The following is a 21,852-nucleotide window of genomic DNA, read 5'->3' on the forward strand; positions in this document are numbered from 1 at the left end:
ATCATAGGTGAATGCACCCAGGAACTCTTGAGATTGAGCATCGTTTTCTTCCTGCAAAGAGCCACATGTGAAGATAAAAGTCAGTCCCAAAAGAAAATAAGAAGATGAAGCATCAGAAATGTAATTCATCCCTGGAGAGGAGTGTGCAGCTCCCACATGTGGGTCCAGGTGCTGACAGTCCTGCACATGGAGATGTAACTCACAGCTCTGGAATCCCAAGCTGGAATTTGCTCTGGGATATGTCACTGAAAACTCGGTGTGCCTGGCTGGCCTGCTGCCACCTGGAGAGCAGTGCCTCCTGGCAACTCAGAGCCAGGTGGGTCACGCTTCAGGCAACAAAGTACTTACGGTAGTACTCCTGCGGGTAACAGCAGCTAAGGGTAGTTAGGATTGGACATTTTCCAAAACATCTGGAGCAACTGAGCCTCTTAAACCAAGCCTGCCCAGTGCTGTGGTTGTGATATGGGACTATTATACAGATGTCTGTATACTGGATTAGATATTCATAATTAATTGCAAGAGTGTATGATTGCTTGAGCCAAATATGTGCTCCTAATCCTTCCTCTGCATCTTTTTACTTTCTTATCTCAACGATGTCCTAATGTGAAGTGCTGCAGGCCAACACACAAAGTGTCTAGCAGCTGGAACTCACCTGCACTTTCCATACTTACATATCTACCTTAATAATAAGGACCCGGTAGCTAGTTTTCCACCCTGCTGGGCACCAGAATGACAGGGTCTTCCAGCCTCCACAAGAGTTAGTACTGACACACCTTTTTACTGGAAGTTTGCTTTGCTGTGGGCATCAGTCTAACAGAATTTATCCTGCATAGTCTGGTAATACCCAGTGTTTCCACAGAGCATGCAGAGGCTGGAACTTCAGTAAGAAGATTCTTCTTTTTTTTGCCATTTAGACTTGGTAAACTACAGATGAATCCTTCTCAGAAACAGTTTACCTGACTAATAACAACATCCTACATTCAATGTACTAGTCACATAGAGATTGCCATGTTGTAAGTAGCAAAAAAATGTAAATGACTATCATATGAAGTGCTTATGAGAGTCTCCAGAATGATGTCCTCTTTGAAATACTGTGGGTAATGCTGGAGCTGATACTGTGCCTTCTTTCCAACTCTGCCAAAATAATTTCAACCCCATGTAAGAAGTCTTGATTCCTACTAAAATTAAAAAAAAAAAAAAGTGTGGTTAGTAGCACTTTCCTCCCTTATTAAGAACTTTCACCTAAATTTAAGTATTTTTGCTAAGTTGATTCTTCATTGCAAAGAAAGTAGTAGATACTAAATAACAGCAATGGCCTTTATTGCTGTAGCAACAAGACACGGAAGTATTAAAATGCCCTCCCCATACATGCTCATTTAATGAAAAAGTGAGTATATGTGATAATGAAGGAAAAGAGGAAAGTTGCAGGAGGAGAGTTATAACATACTAAAATATTTTCTCAAATAGTCTAGTTGTGAGATAATTTTAGAAGGGAACTGCCTATATTCTCTCAAAACTCAGAAATAGTATCTTAATTTGCTAGAAATGTTCAGGAAAATTGTATTTCATGAAAGTTCAAGTTTCCTCAAGTGGACTACTGTAGTAGGAGACCATCCTTCCCAACCATGTGCCATCAGAAAGTGTAACTTGCATATTACATTTCTTCCAGCAGGAGTTTCAAATAGTAACAAAACCCAGTTGTGATTATTTAGCTTTACATTTTCTAAAATCTCTATTCTTGTAGAGTTTGGATTTCCCTTTTTAAAATACAGATGAAGTCTAATCCATAGGAAAGTATTTTATTAGTGTTATCCATACATAAAAATAACAGAAAATGGAACCTCAAAAGAATATACTGTATTGAGCACAAGTGCTTCAGCTGCTTGAGTAAGGGGCCCAGTCCTGGGCCTATGTATGAACTTGCATAAGTCATTTTATCTCTGTGTCTCTGTCTACCCACCAGAAAATGAGTGCAACGTGCTTCATACTACAGAAGAAAAGAAAGAATTGAAATTTGCAAAGTTTTCTGACAACATTTGATGAGATTGGAAATCTGAAGCTTTGCAAATGATGGAAACATCTGAAAATCTTGTTGCCCTTCATTATCATGTGATGAAAAACTAATGTTCCCTATCAAATGTTGCTTGCACTGATTGAGAAAGGTGAAGTCTGCAAAGCTGCATTTTTTTAGAACTGCTAATAAGCAACACTTTACTTAGATCCTGTGAACTATCAATCTTTGACAAAGGCTTAGCACTTATAGAGAAATCTAGTTAAACACAGAGAGAGAGAATATTTTGCATGTATTTTGAAGTTTATTTTTCTCAATAATTTTTAGGTCAAAAGTGTTGTACATAACCAAGAAGTGCACAGCACTGAATTTATCACTTTGGCTAGCACAGCTCAAAGAGGGACAAGGAGACTACCTACATACTTCTGTGTAGAGTATATAACGTCCATTGGTAACACCTGTGTAGCAATCTAAGTGTAAATAAAATCTGTATCATCCTCAGCTATGTCAAGTGTACTCTGTGTGTATATACAAGATCAGAAAAATAAATGCCTTTTTTTTCTTATATACACTATAAAACATGAGAATAAAACCTGAAATAGTTTGCAGTAACTTAGATGAGACTGAACTTTCATGATACAGAGCTTTAGAATCACTTGCTCAGCATTTTTTGTCTTGCACCATTGTGATAAAGAAGTTGCAGAAAGAAAGCAAGCTTTCTGGACAGTATTCCTCAGCCACCTTTTTCTGATCAATATAATCTATGTCTTCAACACAGTCTTGAGGACTGTGTTCAAGCTTTTTTTTGGTCACAGAGGCAGCTGCTGGAGTCTGAACAACTTCTTTTGCATGATGAGTTGTGTTACCTTTTGCAGGACCCACTGATGTTAGTAGGCTTGAGACAGTCAACTTGAGATGAGCACTTCGTGGGCCTTTCCTACATACTTTAGATTTTAGGACACTTTTGGGGTCTTGACAGATCTGCTTCTGCTTCTTTAGGGATCGGGAAACTTGCTTCCAGTAGGATTTCTGGTTTGCTGCATACTGTGGACAGGTGGAAGGGTCTCCAGAGAATTCGCACCAGAACTCTCTGTCACCATGCTTGCACTCTACGTGCATTGTAGCAGCATTCATTGCAGTCACTGCCCAGGTACACTCAGCATTTTCTTTGGTTTTAAACTTGCCTTTTGGAGATGCTTTTCCTCCTTTTGACTTCAGCCCTTTTCCATTTTCTTGATTAGATTCCGTTTTTTTTCCACTGTTTTCTATACCTTGTCTTCCCTTTTTTCTTTCCTTTGGTCTTTCACAGTTGGCTAGTAGAAACTGGGAGACCAGAATCAACATACAGAGAAGTCCAAAGCTTTTGATCCTCATGGTCTCGTTTTGCTTGTTATCTGCTTTCAAAACAAAGAAAAAACCAAAAAATATAAAAACATTTTCACTCAATTTCACTCCATTTTACAGTTGCAGTATTTCAGACATGGTATTGCACTGCTCTTTGGTACCTATTAAAATAATATTAACAGCAAAATCTTCTGTCCTTTGTGTGGATAATACCTGGTTTCTAGAACCATTATGTATTATCCTTGAGAACTGTAAATGGCTATGGAGTAAGTCTTTCTGATCCAATGACATAATTATCTATGCAATGTGGAACACAAAAGAGTGACTCCGAGGTCGTGCTGCTGCCCAGTGAGTGAGTTACTTTAATTAAAATCTCTTCTGCAGTCAGAGAAGGAATTTGAACCTGGGATTTGTTAATCTCGGCTGGATATCTTAAGTTATAATATATAAAGCAGTTGTTCCCATGATCTCCCATTTTGTAAATGGCACATAAGTGATTTTTGACTCCAACCTCTGGCTATTCTTCAAAAATATGTCAGACAGAAAGGAAACCATTTGGTTCAAGCTGAGCAAAATTATTTCTTAGGCATCCTGAAAGTTGTTTTAATTTACTGGTTATGTCAGTATTTCAGTTTTCTGTTGAAAAAAAAAATAATAATAGTCTTTCCAGATACCAAAAAGTAACGATGCATTCTTTGCTGCCTTGACTGCTAAACAAACAGAACTATCTTTTTGCTTTTGAAGACACCTGCAGTGTACTGGTCTGTGTCTAAAGCTGCCAAATTCAAGGGACAAATATCCAACTTCAGTTTTGAAATGTAGCTAGTCAGCAAATTATTATCAAGCTGATCCATGCATTAGCACAGAGTACCTTTCTTTCTGTAGGTGCTTCTCTTTATGAAGTAGCCTTCAGGATCAGAACATACTGAAGTGGAGGGTTTAAATCTGCCATTTAATTGGTTAAATCCTTAAATGTATTTTTCTGATGTTTCCATTATTGTAATTTCTGTAGTCAAATTTCTGTGTTAGAAAGCAGAAATTCATGTGTAGGCACATTAATAAGGAACCTATTTCCACACTCAACTATCTGCAAATATCTTTAGTTACTTAAATTTAGAATCTAGAATACATAGGTAGCAGCAGATGTGAGCAAGTCCTACTTCTACATAGTTCTTACTTGACTTGCTTCATGTCTTATACTATACACAGAGATTTTCATTCCAGAAAACCCTCTTTAGAGAACATCATATAGTATTTACAGTTCTGTTGCAAATACAGCACCTAATAACATTAGAATAAATAATGGTGTGACAGTAACCTGTTGCAAGTGGAACAGTGCAAAAGTAAGATAACTAAAAGACATACCTTGCACGGGCTTGGAGATATCCAAATGCACCTCCTGATGCAACTCCTCTCTTTCAAAAGAATCAGAGCTAGTTGTAAAAACAGCATGGTATTTATAAAGGCAGAGACACACCTTCAGGTCTCCAGCAAGACTTAAAACACAATAGGATACTTCAGTGCCCTGTTCGTTTGCCTCTGACACACCTCCTTGGAAAAGTGCCAGTTCTCATTCTTGGCACAAAAAACCCCCACAGCTATGGTGGGGTGACAAGGTGTGTATGTGTAAATTAGATGTTACTTTAGCCAAGTCCTTCCCTCTTTAGGAACAATGATAAGAACTTGATTAGATCATGAGCTTCTCTAAAAGAGCTTTTCCCAGACACCAAGGGATGTATCCTGAAATACCCTCAACGTTGCACTACCACCGTGTTCAGCAGAATTTGGGAAATAGTGTGAAGTGAAAAGCATTTCACAAAGCATTTCAAAGTTACCTTTTGAGCATTTTGTTACCTCCTGTCACAAAAAAAAAAAAAAAAAAAAAAAAAAAAATGTATTGGAGAACATTTAAAAATCAAAAGAAATCATTATTCTATATTAAGGACAGTGTTCATTATGTTGAGATGGTCATAAGCACAAAGTTCGGAAACAAATTCAAACACCCTCAGAATTAGTGACTCTATGGGCTCTAAGAGCTGAGATCAATTTCACAGGACTGATCTATGCTCCTCCCTCTCTGCCAGCTTCTGTGTATGTAAAGAAGTGGGTTACATCATGAGTTTTCATTATGGGACCATGTCTAATGCATATTAACCTGAAAAAGATAATGACAGGGAAAGAACAAGCATTAGACAAATATAAAAATGCATTCAGAGCTAAGAATAGGCACCCCTTAAAGAATAAATAGAGCAGTTACTACCTTTGTTGCTCAGTTGCTTCAAGTGTTTTTGCTGGAGAAATATAAGTGGGACATTTGTTATATGCTTGGGAAATACAAGAATAAAAGGTGGGATGCAGGAAGAGATGAAAGTAAAAACTGGTGTAAGATATAGGCAGGTCTTCCTCTTTGTCTCTTTCCCATCAGATATAAATGGAATGAGACAAAGGGACAAAGCTATTGGCAAGGCATTGTCTGGACTGGTTCGGCAATGAGGAGACTGTTAACTTTCTGTAAAATCAGAAGCCAAAAAAGGAAGAAAAACTGTAATTCTGCAATGAGTACATGACAGACATGCAGGGAATGGGATTCACTTACCTGAAATACTAAGAGTCTGATCTGCATACCAGGACTGTCTCCTAATCTATCTATGTATGTTCCTTTAATGCTTTCTGATCGAGTTGAGCCATTAGATCTGCCCTGTGTGCCTTTGATTGGCATGAATTAGTATTAAACTATTTGCAACAGTCCACTAAGTGTGAAAGATTTGTGGTTAGCACTGGCTCAGGGATCAGAAAATGTTTAACAATGTGTCAGGTTGGATGGGAATCAGAGGAGAAGGATAATGAGAGTTAAGTAAGGAAGGGACTATCTTGCTCAGGAATCCTAAACTAACACCACATAGCAGGCACAGTATCATCTGGAGTATTACCATTTAGCAGGGATCCTCAAAACTGCAGCTGCATCCATGTGGTTATGTGCCCTAGCTAATGAGCCTCTCATTAGGTCTAATTTCTTTGAGGACAGCTTCAAGCCAAAGTGGCTATATTACCGCAGGTTCTGGCACGAATTCAGGTATGGTTTTTATCATGCCCCATTACATTGTGTAAGCATACTATAATGTGGTCAGCAGGTCGAGGGAGGTGATTCTCCCCCTCTACTCTGTTCTTAAGACCCCACCTGGAGTGCTGTGTTCAGCTCTGGGGGCACCAACATAAGAAGAATATGGACCTGCTCAAGTGGGTCCAGAGGGGAGCCATGAAGATGATCAGGGGTCTGCAGCACCTCCCTTATGAGGACAGGCTGAGGAAGCTGGGGTTGTTCAGCCTGGAGAAGAGAAGGTTCTGGGGAGACCTTATAGTGGCCTTCCAGTACTTAAAGGGGGCTACAGGAAAGATGGGGAGGGACTCCTGATCAGGGAGTGTAGGGATAGGATGAGGGGTAACAGTTTTAAACTGAAAGAGGGTAGATTTAGATTATACATAAGGAAGAAATTCTTTATTGTGAGAGTGGTGAGACACTGGCACAGGTTGCCCAGAGAAGCTGTGGCTGTCCCCTCCCTGGCAGTGTTCAAGGCCAGGTTGGACGGGGCTTTGAGCAACCTGGGCTAGTGGAAGGTGTCCCTGCCCATGGCAGGGGGTTGGAACTAGATTATATTTACGGCCTCTTCCAACTCAAATCAATCAGTGATTCTATGATTCTACAGAGATGGATTTTTTGCGACAGATCAGGGCGTTGGCTCTGGCATATCACCAACCCACCCCCACCCCCCCAAGCCACTAACACACACCTCTCTACTGTGGCTGACAAAGATCGACAAATAGGGAAGAGAGGAAGGTTACAAAATATGTAAGGAACCACAGGTAACAGCACCAAGCACAAGGTTTGCAGTAATGTTCCTGTCCCACAGACTTTTGCAGAGATAATCACTAGGAGATGACAGATATTCTTTACCTGGAAAGGGAATATTCTTGTATTGATGTTGCAATTAATTTTTGTTGATGTCTACAAGATACCATTTACTGGTGAAACTAATCACAATGTATTGAAAAGAATTAAGCCCTCAGCCATTCATCATTTCCAAAATTCCCTATTTTGACAGCTTTGCTTCACAACATAGGTTTCATTGTCAGTCTCAGTTCAGCTGCCCTATTGTCGATGGACCATTTCAGCGTAGTCTTTCTGCTTCATAAAAACAGGGGAGACAGGGAGAGAAAAGGCTGCACAAGAGAAGATTTGCCTTTCTGCTGCTTCGATATTCCCTCCCTGAGGTTGTGGCAGACTGGACACGTTAGCTCTTCCCATCTTTAGTATGCAGAAACTTCTGTAGAGAATTCTGCAAGTGCTTGCTGATAAGGAGCAGTTACATCTTTGAAATGATCTGTCTTGACTCAGCTGAACCTTTTGCCTAACCTGCTTAGATGATTTCAAAATTCCAGTAAACCAAGATTTACCCACTTAGGTGCATAGATTCTTAGTCTATAGAGGCTGGCTTGGATACCCTGCAGTTTTATTGACATGCCCCCAGAATATCTTTCTGGTTTGTTTTAATTAGACATGAGCTGATGTTTTATGGATGCCTTTTACCTACCTGGGCATATAGTGCATATTCATACTGTACCCCAATAATCCAGCTGGAAGCTGCCTGATCAGGTGATCAGAACATTTGTTTTCTTCAACTTTCATCTTGAAAAGAAAACACACACAATTAAAGTAGAACCTTCATTTCTTAAGTGCTTGATTAGCACTTAATTGCCAACAAAAAATTGTGGCAAAAACTTGTTTGCAATATGATTTTGAAGAAAGTTGGTTTGGGTTTTTTTTTTTCTTTCTATCATGTACATTTAAAAAAATACCTTGGTCTTGCCCTCTGCTGAGCTTAAACACTGTTTGCTTGTAAACTGCAGACCATTTTGCTGCAGAGCAAAAAGCGCAGACTAGTAATTGAAATACAATTCAATCCATGCAACCTATGGCAAGACCCAAATTTATGGGGAGCTGTTTAGTTATTAAAATAGGAAGGCACCGAAAACATTGGCAACACTAGCAAATAAAAGCAATCATTGAGAATTAAAAACATGGAAGCCCAGATCCCAATGTGAGTTTTGTAATGAAAATCTTAATACAGACATACTCCTGGTGCCTTTTCACTGAAACTTGAGAGAGTTAATCAGCATTTAAAAATTTTCATTAGTTATAATTAAATCTAGCTGGTGTCTTTCTGCTGTTCAAGCAAAGAGAGGAAAAGGTTTCATCCCTATTCCTAACTATGATTCATTGATGTGGAAGAAGTGCAGTATTTTCTAAGTTAGTCCTTATTGCTGCTTATACGTTATCCTCAAATTATATATATATATATATATATATATATTTATATAGGAAATTATTATCAATTGAACTATTAGTTGCATTGGTGCATTATTTGCAAACTGCAGTTTGCTTGTGGTGTCGTCTATGTGACATTGTGAGGCTCCTGTTCATTTATAGTTTTTTTCCTCACAGAATAAAAAGTTAATTTTATATATAAAATGTGAAAAGTTAATTTAAATTTCAAATAATAAATGATCAATGAATTCCCTTGACCACCTACAAGTGTGGCTCCATATAAGAATACCAGCTATCTGTTAGTCATACGTGTAGACATCAGGACGTTGTTCTCTGTGCAAATGCTTAGACAGAGTGAATTGAAACAGATCCTGCATCAGTGAAGTGAACAGCTGCTTACATTTCAAATTAATGTCTGTGAGTATTGGTCTGCAGCAGTCAAGCAAGCCTGCTGATGGAGAGTGACTCACTGCATCAGGTAAGATTCCAAGGATAGAAAAGGTGGACTTGATTTAAACAGAACTGTAGGGACATGTGTAGAATCAGTCCCTCTGTCACAATACTCCTTTTAGCTTAAACAGTCTGCACACAGGCTTCCTTGGAAACTGTGTCACTGGCACACTGTACCTCACAGCAGTTCTCTAGAGTGAGTTTGCACTTTGTTAAAAGAACAGGAACAGGCATGTGTATTATAAACTCACTTTCTACTTTTACATATACACCAGAAGTGAATATATATTTGCTGCAAGACCTGAAGAAAGAATTACATTAAGCACTCTACTTCCAGAGTTCCTTTAAAACTTACCAGCCCAAATAAATGGATGATGTTAAGATGCATTTACTATCAGAGGTGGGAGGTTGTGGAGTTTCTTTTGTTTGTTTTTAATGGGACTAGCATTCCAGGTGTTCCCTGCAAGTAAATAAATACCATGAATGTATGTAAACCAGACATTTTCAGTGTATAGGTCCACACATGATTAATATGCTGTTCTTACCATAATTAAAACAGACTAGCCTGCTCATGTACTGTTTACTAATGAAATAAAATCATGTACAGGCTGTAGCTGTACACCATTTTGCTGAAGATACCTGCTGAAAGACTAAGTGCATTAACAAAAGACTAAGTGCATTAACAAATATGGCAGTCATACCCCTAGCTCCAAGTTCAATACCATTTTTACTGTGCCAGTGGGTTTTTTTCCGGCACCTCACTTTCACACCTAGATAAATAAGCTTCAGGCAAGTAACTTGTAACTTTATTTCCTTTTAAATTCTGTGAATCTAGTATTTACAAAAGACAGTAAGCCAACAGCCCTAATGCTGAAGTCCTTTTACATAGCAACAAAAAGTTGTCACACAGGTAGTGGCACCAATACCAACTTTTCTGTATCCCTCTGCCTGTGCACAACATTTCAGAAGAATATTCCATAGCCTTCTGGAATTTCTCTGGAAGAGGCTAGTTAATTTAAAATGTGGTGATGGTTTCTGTGCACTGAGATCTGTTTACTATTTTACATGGAGGCATAATTATTTGAAAGGAGATTGAAGAAAAGTCATCGGTTAACAAAAATTTTTAGTTAGTTCTGACCTGGAGTTAAATTCATATTAGTTAAATAAATAAGAATTAAAGGCACCAGATTATCTCTTCACTGAGTCTTTAACAGTGTTCAGTTGTTTCACAAACTGGACAAAACTGACAACTGAATTTGGCAAAACAGTATCCAAATGAAAATCAGTATCATGAAACCTAAATAAGCAAGAAACAAACAAATGATGACTTTAAATTAATCACAGAACAACAGAAACTGTATGACTGCACTAATAAGCTAATAAAAGAAGAGCACCTTACAAGACTAAATGGTAAGGTTATTTTATAGCAAACTTCAGTTCATGCTGAGGTTCCCATTTGCAGATGCTCAGACATTTCCTTTAAGAACTAAATTCCTGAAACGCTAGTAAATTAAGTGAACATTTCTTCTTCATACAATGGTTATCTATGAGTGAATCTAACAGCTTACTCATTTTATCCATCATTTATAGCCCTAATATTACTGATTACCTTCCTCACCTATGAATTCCACAGTTTTTACTTGCAGTGTTATTCTTCATTTACTTGTTCCATTATGTCGGCAATATTTTGGTTAAAATATCCTGAAATTCTTTACTGCCAAGGTGTAGTTTCTCTTTAGCAGAGGTATAACCCTGTTGGCTCCCAGCTCATACCTGGCAGCCATCAGTTGTTCATCTATTAGCTAGCTGCTTATTGAACACATTCTAGCTTGCAGTCAGAAAAGAAGAATGTGTTTTCAGACCTTCAGAGCATTGCTTTATCTTGGCAGGCAAGGACAGCAGTGTTTTCAGAAAAATATAAGTGGTTTTAATTAACCCAAGGAGATCCAAGTCAGTGATGGAGCATGACCATTAGGAATGTTTCTGAAATCATGAGGAAATCCCTCTTCTTTCTTTAGATAATACTGTGGACCACATGTATAACAGTAGACAGAAACCTTCCGTGCCAAATGGAGTTTACAGCGTACTTTGCCTTGGCAAGAGGAGACCGTCTGAATTCAAATGAGAATAGGAAAATTTGAGATGCCTCCTCTCAATTTTATTGTGAAAGTATGGCGAACCAACCTTAACAAAAGTTTGCCTTGATTTTGAAACAATTCAAAGACAAGTATAAATAATTGCCATTGCTAACTAAACTTGATTATCCTTTTCTATAAAGGAAGTTAAATGAAGATATCATGATAAAGATGAGTTACTACACAACAGTTGATGGAAAACATATCCCAATCTAAGCAGATCCTAAGATTTTGGTCCCTGCATGTTTGCATCTGATAATGCTACAGGATCACCAAAGAAGAGATGGGATTTGATAGATACAAAGAAGTCTGGGGTTTTTTCTTCTTTAAGATTTAGCTTCCGCAGAATACAAAGGCTATATTTTATTAAAAAAAAACCAACATAATTTTGGAAGAAAAATCAGGTAAAACAGAAGGATACCATACCATAATACGTATTTCATACTGATTTTTTCTATATCAGGAAGAAATTAACCTCAGAATCCAATTTTTACATATTATAATTTAATTTTGGCTGTAATGGAAGTTATCACTTCCCTATCTCAATCACAGATTCTCAAAGCACAATCATTTCATTGTCCTGTGGTTTTATTTGAGCAGGCTGGCTGCTTGATTTATTAACACAGATTCACTATGTTCAGGGTATGCTCAAGTTCTTTTGGCAGCCAGGGGAAACAACTGTTGACTAATTGCCATCTTAGTCTGCTAAGACTTTCATAGCTTAGAGCAATGCAAGAGCCTGTCTGTCTGACCAAAAAAGTTTCAGAAATACAATCAGACAAAGGATTGCTCTCTTACAGAGGAATAATATGAGTAAAATAATAAAAAGATGCCACTGTAAATTACTGCCTACCATTAGACTGGAGTCTACCCAGAGTAATGGCAAGTCATGCGTATCTGTGAGAAGGAAGAATCTGACACATTACATGAAATCATCAGACATGTATCACTAGAAAACAAGGGACTGTCTTATGGGTAGTGCTGTTTACCATAAGCACTAAGCTTAAAGCTTCAATCAAAAAATTCATTCAGCTGTCATGAATGCCTGATCTCTCATTAAAGCAGTGCAGTAAAATATTCCCGTATGCTTATTCAGATGACTAGCTGAAAATTCTTTGCATTAAGGCAATAGTGGTAGAGTTACTACAGGCATACAAGAGTAAGATGAGATTCAGCCCACTTCTAGGTGTAATTCACCTTTTCATAAAGGTAAGATTTTTTTTCTTAGTGGGAAATTTAAATAACTTAGGCATTTATTCTGAGGTATACACAGTGGTCTCCATTTAATTACTTCCTTTACAGGTAGCAAAAATTTTAATTGCTCCTACATAGGTGAATGGAACCAAGATCAGCTGATGGTTATGAACATTTCAAATACTGACTAGATCAGTGGTGAATTTCTTCCACACCTTGTTGTGGTTGCAGAGTGATAAAGGATGAACATGAATGGAGTTGAAGACAGAGTGTGTATGGTCCAGGAAGTGGTATATTAGAAAGACATTCTTTCCTAGCTGCTGACCACTTTTTTTGAGGCTTCTGTAAACCACATCTGATCTGAACTGATAGAATCAACAGTATTTTTTCAAGGAAGATGCAGCAATTATTGTTTCTACTTTTTAATTTAAGCAGTCAAAGCAACTTAGATATCCTTTTCCTTCCCGTTTTTCTCTAATGTAGTCCTGGTAAGAATAGACAAACTTTCAAAAGTCCATTTTTTATATCAGTGATAATTCTGGTCTTTGTTCATTTTCAGGATCATTTCCATAAAGCTTAAAGCTGTTCTGTAAATAGATGAAGCTGTACCAACAAAGTATAGATGTGTACACATACACAAATGTATATATAATAAAATAAGCATTGAAAGCTTTTCTCCCATTATAGTTCATTAATATTAGTGGGTTTATTTGTAGATTTGTTGAAATAATGGGTGCAAATATGTGTGTGGAGAGAGAATAGATGGATCTACCTTGACTAAGAAAGGATATTGTGTAAACTCTTGTATGAGTTTATCAGTGCCTGTCAATTTTGTGAGTTTTAGCACTGGCTCCAAGCACAGTAAGATGTTTCTAGCACTTGCTATGCAATAAACATTCATTTCAATTACACTTTTTAAATATAGCAGGAAAACTGAAACAGGAATCAACATATTGTTCCAGAAAAAGGAAACCAGGAATGGAAAACCAGGGACTTTATGGCGTAGGAGATTGTGCTGAGTCTGGCTGGGATGGAATTATTTTTTTTATAGCAGCCCATATGGTGCTGTGTTTTGAATTTGTGACTAGAACAGTGCTAATAACACACGGATGTTTTAGCTATTGCTAAACAGCATTAAGGCCTTCTCTGTTTCTCACTCTGCTCCCTCTCCAGCAAGTAGGCTTGGGCTGGGCAAGAGATTGGGAAGGGACACAGCCAGGACAGCTGACCTCAGCTGACCAAAGGGACCTAAGGGATATTCCATACCATAAGACATTGCACACAGCAATAAAACTGGGGATAGTCCTTCTGGATAGCTGTTGCTTGGAGACTGGCTGGGCATCAGCCTGCTTGTGAGAGGTGTAGAGTGAATGTCTTTGCATCACTTGTTTTTGTTTTTGTTTTTTTTTCTCTTCACTTATTAAGCTGTCTTTATCTCAACCCACATTTTTTTCTCTTTTGCTCTTCTGATTCTCTCCTCCATCCCACTGGGGAGTGGGAGCGAGTATCTGATGGATACTGCATTGCTGTCTGGGGTCAACCCACCACAGAGACTTCAATTCTGCAAACAGCTAACAGAAATTTTTATTTTGGTGGATTCCAGTTGGAAAGAAACCAACAGAGAGTTCAGTCCATGTGCAGAACTTCCCCTTTGCTAAAAATACTGATGGCTAAAGCTATACTGATACCATCACGGCTCCATGCCTCTAAACAACAACAGTTATCACAGCAAACACAACAAGAAGGTACAGTCACAGTTGTGACAACTCCTTTGCTGATTCAGATTACTACATTTGAAGAAACTAATTCAAATACATGGAAAATGTGATCTCACAAGCTATGCCTCCATGAGCCATGCCAGCCGCCATAGCCTGACCTATGGACTGACAGGATTAGCCGTAACATTTATCCTCCATAATCTTTGGGTTATCCTTGAAACATAGTATAAGCATCCTTTAAATGCACTTGGGCTTTAAGGCTCAAGAGCTCACATCGGAAGGGCCTCTCTGAAGTCCTGCTGAAAGCTCAGCAAGTCAGAAGAATGACTATAAAGGTCTGTATTTCACACCTACTGTGTGAGCTGGTAGCTCTCAGCATTTTCATCTGACATAAGTCTCTGAAGGCACAGAGAAAGGACAAAGGGAATGGACAAATCTTATCTGCCATTTGCATTTTACTGAGATCAGCATATTTGGGTATATAGTGAACAGAAGCCATTAACAAAGAAAAAGTTTCTTGACCCATCTTTCCAAGTTCTATTGGAACTTGTTATGTTTAGCAAAAGCTGAAAGGACATGCATTCCTCAGCATTTATGATAGATTTGGGTTTTGCTCAGTTAACCTAGAGAAGATATGATGTGTCTGACTATATTCTTTCAAAACTTGTTTTTTTTTCTTGGATCATTTCTAACTCTACAGCTCCTCCATGTGGAGATCATTAAAAACCAAGAAATTTATAATCCTAAACACTAGGTACTAATAGATTTTTTTAATGCATTTGAAGAGGACTAGCAGTATTCTAAATATTCAGGACATTTTTAAGAGGCATTCAGCCCAGACAGAAACACATCTTCTGAAAACAGTTGAAAAGCAGTGCAGTAATTCATACATCAGAATGCCACTGCTAATGCTGCAGCTTTACAATTCCAATTGTAGACTAAATTAACTTTTCCTCTGTTATCACATGAATTACACAAACTAAATTTTTACTCATGTTTAATTCTATATGTTCCTGTGTACCTGTACAGGAATCTCACATCTATGTCCTACTTAATGCTATCAGAGAATTTGGGGATTTTCTCCTTTATGTTGGTAAAGAGGACCTAAATCCTGGCTAACTAACCTGCTGGTTGGGAACAGGGCTGAAGGCTGTATTTAGTAAGAACAGCCTTCCCATAACCACCTCCCACACCGCCTGCCCACAGTCTTCAGAAATGGAATCCTAGATTATTTAATGCAATAACTAAAACAATTCTTTCATATATAGTATTACCTGCATGTTGACAATTACACTGTACAAATTGCTTCATTAAACACTAACAAGCATCAGGCTTGGGTAAAATGGAAAAGATAAGAAAAGAGAACCACCCGATACTCTGCAGGAATTTTGGAGAGTAGGCGCTGGCACTCACCATCGCCTTGCACTCCTCCAGAAGGAACAAAACTGGTATGAAGAGAGACAGTGTCTCCCCTGCCTGTTCTCACAGCTGAACTGGAAACAGCCCCTGTTCTCAAAGGTTGTTCAGATAGCTTTCAGCCATCACAAAAATACCTGATGTATGCCTGTAACTGCCAAAAAAGTTTATTTTAACAGTTTTGATTAAAGGTTTGTGGTTGAATAAGAAATGGAAGAAAATATAGAAAGAAGAGACTTCAGGTGCTGCTATATTTGGTGTGCAAGCCGTCCTTTTAATAAATGTCCAATGGTCTGAACTCACATCCAGTAGTGATTAGTACAAGAGGATATGTCACTCATGGTAAAGCAGTCTGTCCTAATGCTTTTATAAAGTGTTTCCTTAAGCCACGCCTCAGAATAGGTAAGGACAGTTGTGGGATTCTTTCTGTTAGCTTTGGACAGGTTTTGACCTCAGATCTTAAAATAAATGGAGCTAGCCAATTCCTTTTGAGAACAGTATTTTATAGCTTTTTGAAGTATAGTTGAGCTCAGCAAACAAACCTTAGTCCTTCCTTGTTTCAATGCCACTAAAAGCGTAAAGCTGCTCTGAACTAGGATAAGCTGCTGACCGAATTGTTGTCTACAGCACAAAAGGACTCCACAGCTGCCCCACCACTATAGTAGTGTGAGATGGGGTGTACCAGACAGACTTCTTTCACTTTGGCATTAGGCTGAAATCAAGAAGAAAAATAATAACATTTGGACAGCTTCTGCTCCAAAAGAACAAAGAGATTTTGGAAGATGAACAAAATTTATGAAATGATCTCACAAAATCATTTCAAAACTATAATTTAAGGATGGCATAAAATAGAATGACTACAAAGGGCAAAAGCAACGTTTTTCATTGCAGTCTTCTCACCTTGTAGTTTTGCAATCAGTGAAATCTTAGCACCCTCAAGGGCCCTTTCCCGTTAACACATCAATATGTACTCTCCTACTCCAGCTACCCCACACCAGTTGCTTACTATCTGAACAAAGCTTTTTTTTATATGAAAATACAGGCTAGGTTTTAAATACCATTTTTGTTCCTCTCCTTATCAGCTCTTTCTCCATTCTTTGAATCATTATATTTGAGATAATGAACAGAAAGAGCCAAAGAGTAATGGTTTTAATTAAGTATAAACATAACTAGACCAGAGAAACACTGTTGCATTCAGATGGAAGATTTACATTTGACTACCTACTGGCACAGACAGGCAGGTCTCTATTCACTGGGCACACTATAATCTGCACTTTGCAGCACGGCAGATTTATGGTTGCAACAACTGATGAGATGTGGACAAACAGATACGCCTGCAGATAAAATTGTAAGCAGCAAGACCTGAGAAAGAGATGGAGTTTACAGTGTAGAATTTCATTATTTTATCTATACACATAACCTACTGATTACAGCTGCAGTAAAACTGTGTACCAGGTTGGCTCCGTGTGAGAGCCCTCATTGCGTGTTCAAGGTCCAAAGCTGGGGCATGTGAGGGATAGACTTCATTCCCATGTGTGTACTCATCTAGTAGAATTACAAAAACCTGTTAAATTTTTGGTTTTGCTTAAATACATGCCTAGTACTGTTCAACATACTAACTTCTGTTGAAACATTTGCTTTCAGACGCCCCCTTAGATGTCTCTGTTTCCTAACCTTTTAAAAATGGCTAATGATACTTGTCTGTGTCAGAGACACAAGAAGTTACCTTTATAGTTCTTTTTTTGTAAACATCCTGAAATGTACAAATAGAAGGCAATGTGGAAATAAAGTGTATTACAATTTTAAATGATTTCTACAACTGAGTAACTTCCAGCTGAGTTCAGCATTCTGTTGCATTCAGTTTTCCTTTCTAGGTCTACGGGCAGACAAGTGATGCACTTAAAGCTACTGTAGAAAGCACACTAGCAATCACATTGTTATATATCTCTTTAAATAGCAACAATTATTTTTGTTTTGAATAACTTTTAGATAAGGCAGGAGAAAACAGACATGATGATGACATGAAAAATTAATTACCTGAGGATTTCCTTTTCAGACCTATTTTTTTCTCACAGATATTTACAACATGCCTGTCTTCTCACAGATGCTGAAGGCAGTCAGTTTTCTACACTACTTTCTAGTCCTTGACAGTATATTTTCTTTGCTCATGTAAATTATGCTGGAGCTGCAAAGTAGTCATATACTGCTATTTGAGTTCAACTAATACATAGGTGTTTAAAAAGGACCATGATATACCCAGAAGAATAATTTGTCTGGTGGTAAGAATTTAAGATAATCTTTAATTTTGGATTCTGGGTTCTTTCCAAGTCAGAAACACTTATGATACAGTCCTCCACAGAAAAAAAAAAAAAAAAAAAAAAAAAAAAAAAAAAGATTAATAGTGAGGAAGAAAAAAAGTTCCATCATATCACTGTGGTTCATCTACTGTACTTCAAATGAAGTATGTTTCTGCCAAAGGATACTGCTGCTGTAGAGGTGAAATATGTAGTGTAGTATTCTAGAAAAAGTTTTATAGTTCCCTAAGCTGAAGGAAAACAGTGTTTCTGATTTCCTTCAGTTGTTGACTCACCCTGAGCCAAGATGTCCAGATGCCATGCGATCAGTATGAAGCAAAACCAAAGGCTACAGACCCAAGAAGGCAGGGGAAGCTGATGGCTACAGATGGTGTTCCTTTTGGTGCTACTCAATGGCTCTTGCCTCTTCTTCTCTGGCATATTGTGAAAAAATATCTCCAGTCATCCTGGTGTGGCCTACCTTCATGGCAGATGCAATGTGGATTTCTGTGGATGGGTTTTAATGACAAGTCTTGGAACCTCTTCACCAGCATGACTTGAAAGGCACCGGAGTCTCTGCTGCTCAGGCCTCTGACCTGCAGGAGGGTCCTGCCAGCCACACTTTCCCTGAACACTGCTGCTTCCAGCCAGACCCTGCAGAACAGCCAAAATGCCTACATCTGCCAGCAAATCACCCTCCTCAGCCCTGCTCAGGGCCCCAGAACCGTAACCCAGCCCCAGCACTGCAACACGGCCCCACAGCACCGCAGCGTGCGGTCCCCCAGGGCCTGCACAGCCTGCTCACACCTGGGCCATGGCGGCTCACGTGAATGACAACCCCCACGGAGGCCATACAACTTTTCCCCCGTGCAAAACCAGGTGCTGCTCAAACACTTGAGCTTCAGCTTCACTGCACCAAAGAGCCATGATGGTCTCAGGTAATGTGTTCTGCACACAGATGTGGAAACCCTATTCCACATTTCCCTCCTGTCACCTTCCCACAATGACCAGGGCTCCCACATTATTGCAAAGGCATCAGGTTATCTTTCCCAGTTACAAAGTTTTTGATTCCCGAGTTAAAGTTCTGTAGTGCAGAAGACGGGGGATCACCTCATTACCTTGGTCAACCCACCCATGTGGCTCGTGCCTGCCGTGAAGGGGGGGCGAGAGGGGAGGACAGACGGCGGGCAGCACTCCTGCCTGCCTGCCAGGCCATTCTGGCAGAGGAAATGGCAAGGCCCCTCTGCCAGAGTTCAGAGCCTGAATTTTGCTTCACCCTTTCCTTTGGAAGGAAATTTCTAGCCCTCTATATTTCCTAGGCAAAGTCTTAATTTTATTACAACTGAGTCTGTGGGGAGGGCCTCCTCACACACCATGTTACGCTGGTGAGACAAATAAAGGGGCAAGCAATTTAACTATTTGCACATTAATTTTTACGGGTGGCAGTGGTAACAACAGAGGTACAGCCGTTTTTACATCTGCAGCCAGCAGACCTAAAAGGACACTTCTGTTTCCCCTCCTGACTACAATCTTTGTAAGCCCGGAGGCAGCAGGAGCATACCACGGGAGGGATGCCTATGGCAAGCACCTGGTTATGCAAACAGTCTTATAATGTGAACTTCCACTCCAATCAGACCTCAGCTCCACGTTTTTCTTGCTCTGTACATACTGTAATATAGCTACTCTGGAAATTCAGCACCTGGCCTCCTGCCTAATGGTTATGCAGTTAACTTCGTATACATGATGTGACAGTGAAATAAACAGATTCTCAGGATGTCTGATATGACACATCCATGAGATAACACCAACGTCTTGTTATCATACTGGCTGCATCTCTTCCTTTTTTTTTTTTTCTTAATTCCTGTTTTGTATATATATCACATACTGTTTGACATTGTAAAAGGATCTGTGAAGTCTGATGAGAGCAATTCTCTTGTTTCTAAGGGGAAAAGCACAAAGAGCCAAAAACAATCTTCTGCTGCATCTGACTCCTCTTCAGAGATGTAGATTGGGAAAAGTAATAGCAAGAGAAAGAGAAATAAGAAATAGACAACCACAAAGCTCCTAAAGAAGTAGGAATGGCAATGGGCAACTTTGGGAAATTTTAGTTTTTCCTTTTTCACCTTATTTTTGTGGAAGATCTCTGTCCCTAAAATCCATGTCAAAGCAACTACCACACCTATTGAAAAATCAAGAATGCAAAATGTAAAACTGCAAACCTTGCAAGAATGACCATACAACTCCTAAACAATTCTCTCAGAAAACAGCAGAGTGCACTCCTGCATAGTTGACATGATTTACAGGCACACTAAGCAACATTATTATTGAGGCATGTCTAACACAAATAACCTACACACTGCAAATGGTGATTTTCTTATTTTTGGATACTTGATTTTAAAGCTAACAGGCCTGATATTTGGTGTTCCTTAACACCTGAATTTCTTGTTGGTTTTCTATGCTGTGAAAACCAGGCTAAATAAAAATATGTACCAACAGACAGAGGCACTGAACATGACGTTATCCAAGATGATGCATTTGACTTAATGACAGGATCTACCATCAGAACATACTTAATAATCTCTCTCCTTTGATTTGATATAGTTAGAATGACTGATTCAAGAGCATTTTTTGCACTTTAAAGGAGACATGAATGTTAACAGAGTCGCTCAGTATTAAATAACCAGAACTTTTAAGCTTTCTTCGGTGTTTCCATTGTAAATCATAGAATCATTCAGGCCAGAAGGCATCCTGGGAGGTTTGTAGTCCAAACTCATACTCGGAGCAGGCTGACAATGAATTCAGACTATGTTGTTTAAACTTTGTCCAGTTTGTCTTGAAAAGCTCCACAGATGGAGGTTCCAGAGCTGCTCCAGGGAACCTGCTCCTGTGTTTATCCTTCTTAGAGTGAGTATTTTTCCTTACACCAAGTCGGAACCTCACTTGTATCAATTTGTGACCATGATCTCTTTTTCTCCTCTCACACAAATCAGTGAAGAGCCTAGCCCCCTATTCTTTATAGCGTCCTCATACCTATCTGGGGGGCTGCTATTATTTCCCTCCTAAAGCCTCCTCCAGGCTGAACAAGACCTGCTCCCTCGGCCCTTTCTCACAGAAGTGTGCTCCAGTCCCAACCATCTCAGTGGCTCTCCATTAGACTTGTTCCAGTCTTTCTTGGATCTTAACTGTGTGTGTTAATACACACCCTTTTATACACAGGTCCTCCAAACACATAATTTTGCATTTCTTGGAGGCTTACCTTGTCAAAGTAGCAAATACTCAAGATGCTTCTGTGGGAACCTAAATGTGAGGATCTTGAGGCAGGTGGACCACCTCACATTGCACTGAATTAGCAGCAGGCAGGCCTGGATATCAGGGGTCTCTCTGGTTGCAGGAATCCAGACAAACATTTTTGCCTGCTGTACCCCTGTCAGGAAAAAAAAAACCAAACCAAATTCCCTCTCCACTTGAGCAGATTTCCTGAGGTACTTATGTATATGGAGACTAACAGGTTAACCTAAAAAACAGCAGGTTTCATTCATTCACAAGGTACTTGAAGGTTACTTTAAACTCATCACACTTTTCAATTCATACTTTCATTAATTAATAGCACTTTCATACCAAGAAGGTAACTGAAATGTCATGACTATACGTTTCCAGTGCTAAACACAATTAAATGGTAACGTAGCCGATACAATCACGGCTCTGTTACACTAAGGTAGGGTATTTCAGTTAACATACAATTTTTAAACATTTTGAAAGTAAGATCATGATCGTTAACTGACTTGCTGGATTTGCTGGATAACCACCTTGCTGAGGGTGTAATCCAAGCCATGCATCACCTTGGTGCCAAAATCTTCAACTTTTTGTAAGATCTAGTGTTTAACTACGTATTTTGGATCCTGGATATTTTACAAAAAGCATTTAATGAAAGAGGGTCCTTTGGTGGAAGACTAGTCGATTTCTAGTT

General features: G+C 39.0%; 1 protein-coding gene across 6 annotated transcripts; it reads right to left on the reverse strand.

Moving 5' to 3' along the window:
• Positions 1-2,312: 2,312 nt before the first annotated feature.
• Positions 2,313-21,554, reverse strand: FGFBP1 (fibroblast growth factor binding protein 1). 6 transcript variants are annotated; one of them, XM_026847220.1, is made up of 6 exons: positions 17,629-17,907; positions 15,589-15,745; positions 9,521-9,588; positions 7,945-8,039; positions 4,721-4,788; positions 2,313-3,405 (listed from the first exon to the last, which is right to left on the reverse strand). In XM_026847220.1, exons 4-6 carry the CDS (start codon positions 8,037-8,039, stop codon positions 2,672-2,674), a joined length of 897 nt encoding a protein of 298 aa, XP_026703021.1. In that variant the 5' UTR covers positions 9,521-9,588; positions 15,589-15,745; positions 17,629-17,907; the 3' UTR covers positions 2,313-2,671. The 6 variants fall into 6 exon arrangements, 5 of the variants coding, with proteins under 5 accessions (XP_026703021.1, XP_026703017.1, XP_026703018.1 ...); XM_026847216.1 differs by having other exon boundaries at positions 2,313-3,408; XM_026847217.1 differs by lacking the exon at positions 17,629-17,907 and having other exon boundaries at positions 2,313-3,408; positions 15,589-15,763.
• Positions 21,555-21,852: the final 298 nt, after the last annotated feature.

The sequence above is a fragment of the Athene cunicularia genome (assembly GCF_003259725.1).
Source record: "Athene cunicularia isolate RWA chromosome 4 unlocalized genomic scaffold, athCun1 chr4_part1, whole genome shotgun sequence".
Lineage (NCBI taxonomy): Eukaryota > Metazoa > Chordata > Aves > Strigiformes > Strigidae > Athene > Athene cunicularia.

Coding starts and splice junctions, on each gene's coding strand:
- FGFBP1 (XM_026847219.1), bottom strand. CDS start 8,039: ATGAAAGTTGAAGAAAACAAATGTTCTGATCACCTGATCAGGCAGCTT. Junction 4,789..7,944: donor AATATGCACTATATGCCCAG/GTAGGTAAAAGG, acceptor TTTTACAACTAG/CTCTGATTCTTTTGAAAGAG. Junction 3,409..4,720: donor TATCTCCAAGCCCGTGCAAG/GTATGTCTTTTA, acceptor TTGTTTTGAAAG/CAGATAACAAGCAAAACGAG.